The following is an 8,131-nucleotide window of genomic DNA, read 5'->3' on the forward strand; positions in this document are numbered from 1 at the left end:
CGCGCGCAACTCGTCATTTACAGCGTCTCCTACTATATTCACACGGACATAGCCCTGTCATAGTATTGGACCGCATCTCGTTTCAGATCTGGGATCACTGCCCGAGTGTCGCTTCCTCCAAATGTGACCCACCCCTCCCACAAGCACGTCGACCCTTTTATATCACTGATTTTCTCGGAAAATATCATCTGTAGAAAAAAATGTATGAAACAAAAAAGATGTATTTCGATAAGATCCAGAATTTTTATTTCGAAGATTTTGCGAAATTTGGCGTATTGATTGAAATAAACGCAATTTGGAAGTTTATCCCAGTTTTTCAGCTATTAAATGATAAATTGAGCAATATTTCATACTAACAAAAAATATACATAAATGAGAAAAATAACTACAAATTACGAAGGCTTTGTAGGTTGGAATAATTCATATTAAAAAATATATATATCAATTACAAATATTTAAGTGAACAAATATAACAATATTTTAAAATTCTTTACATACCTGTGTCTTAGAAGGTGCTTACAAGCAACATTCTTTAATATTATGTTGCAAAAAAACAAACAAAAAAACATTGCGCTACATTTGGATGATTTTTATTAATTTATTTACTTTTATACCTTTAAAATAAAGCTCATCCCATGAAATTTATAGAAGCCGTTTACTCTATTTCACTTTAGTTGACATTATTATTTTTTAATTAAAAATATTGGTATTGGAAAAAGAACTCTTACGAATGCCCATACCAGAAATTCAAAAAAGTGACGTTATGCACAGTTCTACAAGCCCGCCACCTTGGAACGTAATTTACTAGGTTAAAATAATTTGAAGCAAATAATAAAATATTTAATAATTTACTATTTTCAACGTACAAACTGAAAATAAATCTAAAACATAAACCTTACATCTGCTCAACAATCTGTCAGTTTCTTCAGACACCGCTTCACAAGATCAGCAATCCCATCGTAATAATTACTTGGAGTACACTGGGAATCCCCTGTAAGTCGTTCCCGCACTTAAATGGAAGTTTCAGTGTCCTCTTCGTTTTCTTTAGAACTTTCACAAATAACATCCCTGAATCCAGGCTTCATGCCATATTCAGCAATCCAGCTTCGTACCGTCGATAGAGCAGGCAATTTCATTCCAACCTGTTTCATAAACCTGTACGCTGAATTTGAGTAATAGCAGAGCCTTTTCGCAAACTCCTTTTCATCCTCAGTAAAAGGCCTTTTACCTTTACGAAGTTGCAGATTAACCACAGCACGAGCTACGGGACTTTCGCAACGTCGTGCATCCAAAAAATGCTCGACGCTAACCTTCTTCCGTTTTATGGCGGCCATCTTTTTTTTGTATTCAGTCCGTTCTGTTTTTAATTGTTGTTGTAGGCTCTCAATTTTCCTTGCCATTTTCCTCTTCTCCGCCTCATCCCTCCTAATCATCTTAGTCAACTTAATAGCCAAATCTTCCCGAACACTTCCAATTTTCCGTTCATCAGAAAGAGGAATGCACTTCTCTTCATTGCGAGAGCTCGTACTTGCAAATGGAGGTTCAGTTTGAAGCCACTCTATTTCACCATCGTCTTCGTCTACCGTGATGAAGCCATCCATATTTGCAGATGAATAAGTTTTCAGTACTTTCTCTTTCCTCACATGTAATTCATCTTCTTCATTATGAAAAACTTCTGCGAAAGTAAGATCTTCTTCAACTTCGCTAACAGATTCGAAATCTGAGTCCCTGTTTCCAATATAGGTTTCTCTTTCGTCTTCCTCTTCCACCCTCGTCTCTACATTATCTGCTGTTCTCTTATTAAAGTCCTCCTCTTCTCCACCAATGGCACTGCTGTCCACCACCCTCTTCTGTTCTTTCTCGCCTTCTTCAACAACAGCCGTATACGGAATTGGAATCTGCTTTGGTCTTAACTTTCTCCTAGTTTTGTCCCAAAATGCTCCAGGTAAAAAGTGAGCATTACACATACAGGCTTTGCGAATTGTTGAGGGTTTCAACTTCCTCAAATAAGCTTCGTTTCCTAAAGATAAATATACAATCCATAGAGTTCCTAAATGCCCAAGAATTTATGTTGAGCAAATACTCTTGAGAATATGCTCAGCATTTAAGCGCGAACAGACAATTTCAGAGATATTTAGCATATTTTTGGTATAAAATTTTAATGCTTTTTGATTTTATAAGAAATGGATGATTTCAGACATTTCTCGAAATACAGTCACGTTTTCAGTCCATATTAGATTTTGAATAAAGGAAGCATGATTTACGGTCATTTTGGGGATATTTTATGGTAACTTACCATAATTTACCCAAAATTTAAGTTTTAACATTCTTATAAATTTCCAGAAATTGTTTGGTCATTTATAGTAATATTACTGTTATTTATGGTAACTTACTATAAACTGCCCAACATTCAATTGATAAATTTCCGGCCATTTATCGTAATTTTACAGGTCAATATGATAAATTATCCGAAATTCAATTTTATTTATTTTTAGAAATTTCCGAATATTTATGCATTTTTTGGCAATTTATGGCAATGGTAAATGTGGTAACTTTTTATAAATAACCCAAAATTCAATTTTAAACATTTTATCAATTTCCATTAACTAAATAATTTTTTGGGTAATTTATAGTAATATTACGGGTAATTTAGGGTAACTTGTTATAAATTGCACAAAAATCACTTTAAAAATGTCTATGAATTTCTAATCATTAATGGTAATTTAAAGGCAAATATGGTAAATTACCCAACATTCAATTTTAAACATTTTTATAAGTTTCCAAAAATTTATGAAAAGTGTTGGTAATTTATGAAAATATTACAGATGATTTATGGTAACTTACCATGAATTGCCGAAAATTTAATCACAAATTTTCTATTAATTTCCGAAATTTTTTTGTAATTTATGGAAAATTTACAGGTAAGTATGGCAAATTGCCATAAATTATCCAAAATTCCATTAAATTTTTTTTTATAAATTTCCAAAAATGTAGAAATTTTTTTGGTAATTTATGGTAACTTACGGTAAATTACTTAAAATTATCTTACTATAAATTGCCCAGTAATAAAATTTAAAATGTCTATAAATTTCAAGACGTTTATGGTAATTTTAGAAGTAAATAGTGTAAATTACCCAAAATTCAATTTTAAACATTTTTTATAAATGTCTGGTAATCTATTGTAGTTTTACAGGTAAATATGTTAACTTACCATAAATTATCCAAGTTCAATTTTCAACATTTTATAAATTTCCTAAAATTTATGACATTTTTTGGTAATTTATGCTAATATTACAGGTAATTTATGGTAACTTACTATGAATTGCATACAATTCAATTTAAACATTTCTACAAATTTCCGGAAATATTATGGAAGTTGTCGGTAATTTATTGTCATTTTAAAAGAAAATGTAATAACTTACCATAAATTACCCCAAATTAAATTTTAAACCTTTTATAAATGTCCGGAAAATTATAAAAATTTTTTGGTAATATTACTTGTAATTTATGGCAACTTACCATGAATTACCCAAAATTCAATTGAATTAAAAAATATATATTTCCAGAAATTTTTTGTAATTTAGGGTAATTTGATTAATTATATATAGTAAATTTTCATAAATTTCCGCGAAATTGTATTATCTGCAACCAAAATTATTTCTAGGGAGTAAAAAAGTAGAACTTTCGCCCCGCTTGATAGGCGTCGAAAAGGGCTGAAATCTTGAATTTGTCATAAAAATTAATTTATTTCTTTGATTCATCATTTTAGTTGACAAACCTTTTTTTTTATTAAAATTTTGTCTTTTTAAGTTGAAAATTTAAACATTTGATTTAAAATTTCTATATTTTACTGAATTCGAATTTGTGGGAGAATATTTAAGCTTCATGGTGACTAATTTCTCTTTTTGGTTGATTTATCTATTTTAGATGAAAATTAATTTTTTTGAAAATTTATTTTACTAACTGAGAATTTAAGTATTTTATTTTTGGTAAAGTTTTATCTTTTTAGTTGAAAATGCATGTATTTGGTTAAAAATTATTATTATTTTTTAACTGAAGATTCATCATTTCAAATAAAAATGCACTATTCCAATTTTTGTGACAAATTTAACTTTTTTTATACAATTTTCGTTCATACTATTTTTTGTTAAGAATTCATTTCTTTGGATGAAAGAAAAATATTTAGTAAAATATAGTTTTTTTTTTCAACAGAAAATTCCACTATTTGGTCAAAAATTCATCACTGTGATTGAAAATTAATTTTTTTGGCAAAAAATTCGTTTGTTTTTAGTTGAAAATAAATTTCTTCAACTCAAGATGTAACCATTCCATTTTTGCCTAAAAATTTATATTTTTAATTTAAAATTAATCACTTTTACTGAAAAATTTTTTGTTTTGTTTAAAAAATTATTTTCTAACTGCATATTGAACTATTCTAGTTTTTGTTTGTAAATTTATCTTTTTCAGTTCAAAATTTATATATTTTATTGAAACTGTATCTTTTTTAGTAGAAAATTTATGTTTTGTGTTAAAATTTGAAATAATTTGTTGAGAATTCTTTTTTTTTTTAATTGATCGTTTTAACTGAAAATGTAATTATTTTATTTTAGTTAAAAAATAATGTTTTTTTGTGAAAAAAAAACTTTTGTTTAAACTTCGATTTTTTTGTCTTTTTTGGTAGAAAATTAATCTTTCAGGTTCAAAATTTAACTAAATTTTTGACAAAAATGTATATTTTCGGTTGCAGATTTATCATTTTAGTTAAAAATTTATTTCTTAGGTTCAAAATTGAAAAAAATTTTAAAAAACTGTAAAAAATGTAGCTTTTTCAGATTTCAAAAAAAATGTGGAAGATTCTTAAGAATTTGAAACGGTTTCAGAAGAATTAATAAATTTTTTAGAGATTCTTGGAAAACTTTTAGATTTTTCTTATTTTGAAAAATAATGTTTCACGAAAAAGTTAGAAAATACTTTTCTAAAGTTTTCATGAACAACAAAAAGAGGACAAATTTTACACACTTTAAAAGATAATTGAATAGTTTTAAAGTTTTTAAACATTTTTAATGTATTTAAGAATTAAACGGATAAAAAATGCAATGTTTATTGTAACTTTTCCAAATAAAAAATTATTTTACATTTTTAATCCATTCAACTTTAAAATTATTTTAAAATCTTTTTACAACTTTTTAGCGATCTGATTATCTTTTTAAACGAGTCAAACTTTTCCTAATTTCTTCTTTTAATTTTGAAAACTTTTTTAAAAATGCCCTTAAAATGTTTCCAATCCTTGTTTTGCAATTATTAAAATGTTTTGTAATATTCTCTAAAAAAAGAATTTTTTAATCCGTTCAATTTTTAAATTGTTTTCAAATTTTCTTAAAACTTTTTTATTATCTGATTATTTTTTAAATTAGACAAATTTTTCCTTTATTTGTTTTTTAAATTTTGAAAACTTTGAAGTATCCTCAATATATTTCAGATTTTTCTATTAATATTTGAGAAATTAAGATGTGTCAAAAATTTCCGAATTTTTTTCTTTTAATTTTGAAAAGTTTAAAAGCGTTGTTAAAATTTTTTAGATTCTTATTTTGCAATTTATGAAATGTTTTGTTAAATTTTCTAAAAATTCACTTTTCCAAATAAAATTATTTAAATTTCTAATCATTTCAATTTATAAATTTTTTTTAAACTTTTGAAACATCTGATTAACTTTTAAACGCGATAAATCATTCTTAATTTGTTTTAAAAAAAAATTATAACTTCAAAGATGTGCCTTTAAAATATTCAAGATTTTTCTTTTGAAATTCAGATTTTTATTGTACTATTTTTTAAATGCTTTCGTAATATTTTCTAAAAATTAATTTTTCAAAGTAAAAAAAACTTTTACAATTTTTAATCCATTCAATTTTTAAATTATTTAAAAAAATTTTTCCGACTTGTAAATCATTTTCTTATCTTTTAAAATGAGTCAAACTTTTCCTTTTAATTTTGAAAACGTTTAAAGTGTTGTTAAAAATTTTCAGATTCTTTTTTTTTATAACTTTAAAGTGCCCCTAAAAATTTTCAGATTTTTTGAAATATTCTCCAAGAATTACTGTTTCCAAATATAAATTCATTAAAAATTGTTTATCTATTCAATTTAAAAATCTGAACCATCTGATTAACGGAATAAAAATATAATAATTATGACACTTACCTGAATTGGTAATCCAGATTTCGCATCTTGGGTCGTGTTTTGCAGGAAAACGGAACAACTTTATTTCTTCCGACTGAACATTTGAACAGTCCCGGTATTGGCAGTGTTCGTAACTTTTTGACATTTTTAAAGCATGAAGATTAAAACACAGTTTTTTACTCGCTCACACTCAAATTCACCGCACTTTTTCTTGCGAAACCTAATAATTAAGTAAAATAAGTGACTATCGTAAAAAATACATCTGGCGATTTTGGGCCAAAACAAAAAAGCATGGAGAATAGATATAAGGAGACCAATCTGTAATGCATGGACTTCACCAAAAACGGTCACTTTTCTGTTGCCAGAAGTACGCACACACGCATGTGTAAAATCGCACTTACGTATAGTTCAAGTTTCCGAGCGTGGCGTGCCAACCGCACTTAAAAAATATGGCCGCCTCCATTGTTTTGTTTTGAAAGGTCGCTTGAAAAAATAAATAATTAATGATCAGGCAGGATTTTGTGAAATGTTTGTAGAATACAAAATTATTCGCTATGGAAGGGGTAGGCAGTATGTTTAAGAAAATCTCAAATTACTTTTACCAACACTATCCGTGCGACAGGTATTCAACGTGTTCGTAAGAAAAACAATAAACACGCAACTGACACCACTCTGAAAGTGTTGTACACTATACACTTGAAACCACACTTATTGGAAACTTTCGCTTTAATACAGCGATTTTTAATTTTAACATCCTTGCCTTTATTCACAAACTATTAATTGTTCAATAATTATATATTTACATTTGACTCGCATTCACATCGGTGGCCATATGTTTTTTAAGTTTGGTTGGCACGCCACGCTCTGGAAGTCTTGAACTATACGTAAGTGTGATTTTGCACATGTGTGTGTGCGTACTTCTAGCAACAGAAAAGTGTTCACTTTCAGTTCCACTAGTTTGGTCTCCTTATGTCTAATCTCCATGCAAAAAAACTTCAGGTGGCTAAATACAAATTTTATGCATATGCACTATTTTGAGGTTACGTTGTGTATCATCTCTGACTTTCCGATAATCTAGAAATTATTTATGAAATAAACTTTGTTGATTGCTTGCATAAAGGTTAGTTCCGGGAGATTAGTACTATGTTTATTTGTAAGTCCAAAGTTTTCGGCCAAAAATATTGTGTAATTTGGAAGTAACGCTCGGGTGAATTGTACCACACATAACCTCGAAATATACAAGCACGTTGTTAGCAATATCAAAAACTTCTTGATAAAAAAAAACACAAAAAAAGTGTGTGGGGACGTCCGTTAGCATGTTCGCTATCATTACCCAGATTTTGTAGGCAAAATATTTCATATCCTAGGAAAAAAGCCGGGGGAATCCAACACTGAAAAAATCAAAACTATTTCCTAAGCGCTATGCAAATTAATCACATTTTGCTGAATTAGAACTTTTTTGAATAAACCTACAAAAAAAAGTGTGTGGAGACGTCCGTTAGCATGTTCGCTATCATTTCCCAAATTTTTAAGACAAAATATTTATTATTCTAGAAAAAAAAAGCCAGTGGAACCTGAAACTGGTAAAATCGACAATTTTCTAAGTATCATATGTCCTTAATCCATGTGCAATTAAATACTCTATAAAATATACTCTGTACATTAAATATATAATTTATAAAGTGAAAGTGCAATATCGAAATGGTAAGTACAATACTAAAAGACCTATGAAAATAATTTATTATAAAAGAACGAGTTCAATCACCGAAATTATTTTTCTGTACATGTTATCCTTACTTACCTTTCTTAATTTTCGTACGACTTTCAACAAATGTATGACCACATTTACACTTGCGCAAAAAGTTATGACTTTAAATTAATAATTATTTATTACATGGCCCTATAATTTCATAAATATTATTTGATACTTACTGATTTGAGGTTATCTTATTGGAT

At 27.9% G+C, this 8,131-nt stretch overlaps 1 protein-coding gene across 1 annotated transcript; it reads right to left on the minus strand.

Annotated features, from left to right (window-relative positions):
* Positions 1-829: 829 nt before the first annotated feature.
* Positions 830-6,467, minus strand: LOC117173364. The gene is made up of 2 exons (XM_033361882.1): positions 6,197-6,467; positions 830-2,020 (listed from the first exon to the last, which is right to left on the minus strand). Exons 1-2 carry the CDS (start codon positions 6,318-6,320, stop codon positions 1,011-1,013), a joined length of 1,134 nt encoding a protein of 377 aa, XP_033217773.1. The 5' UTR covers positions 6,321-6,467; the 3' UTR covers positions 830-1,010.
* Positions 6,468-8,131: the final 1,664 nt, after the last annotated feature.

This window comes from Belonocnema kinseyi, chromosome 5 (genome assembly GCF_010883055.1).
Source record: "Belonocnema kinseyi isolate 2016_QV_RU_SX_M_011 chromosome 5, B_treatae_v1, whole genome shotgun sequence".
Taxonomy (NCBI): Eukaryota; Metazoa; Arthropoda; class Insecta; order Hymenoptera; family Cynipidae; genus Belonocnema; species Belonocnema kinseyi.

Coding starts and splice junctions, on each gene's coding strand:
- LOC117173364 (XM_033361882.1), bottom strand. CDS start 6,320: ATGTCAAAAAGTTACGAACACTGCCAATACCGGGACTGTTCAAATGTT. Junction 2,021..6,196: donor AATCTGGATTACCAATTCAG/GTAAGTGTCATA, acceptor ATTTATCTTTAG/GAAACGAAGCTTATTTGAGG.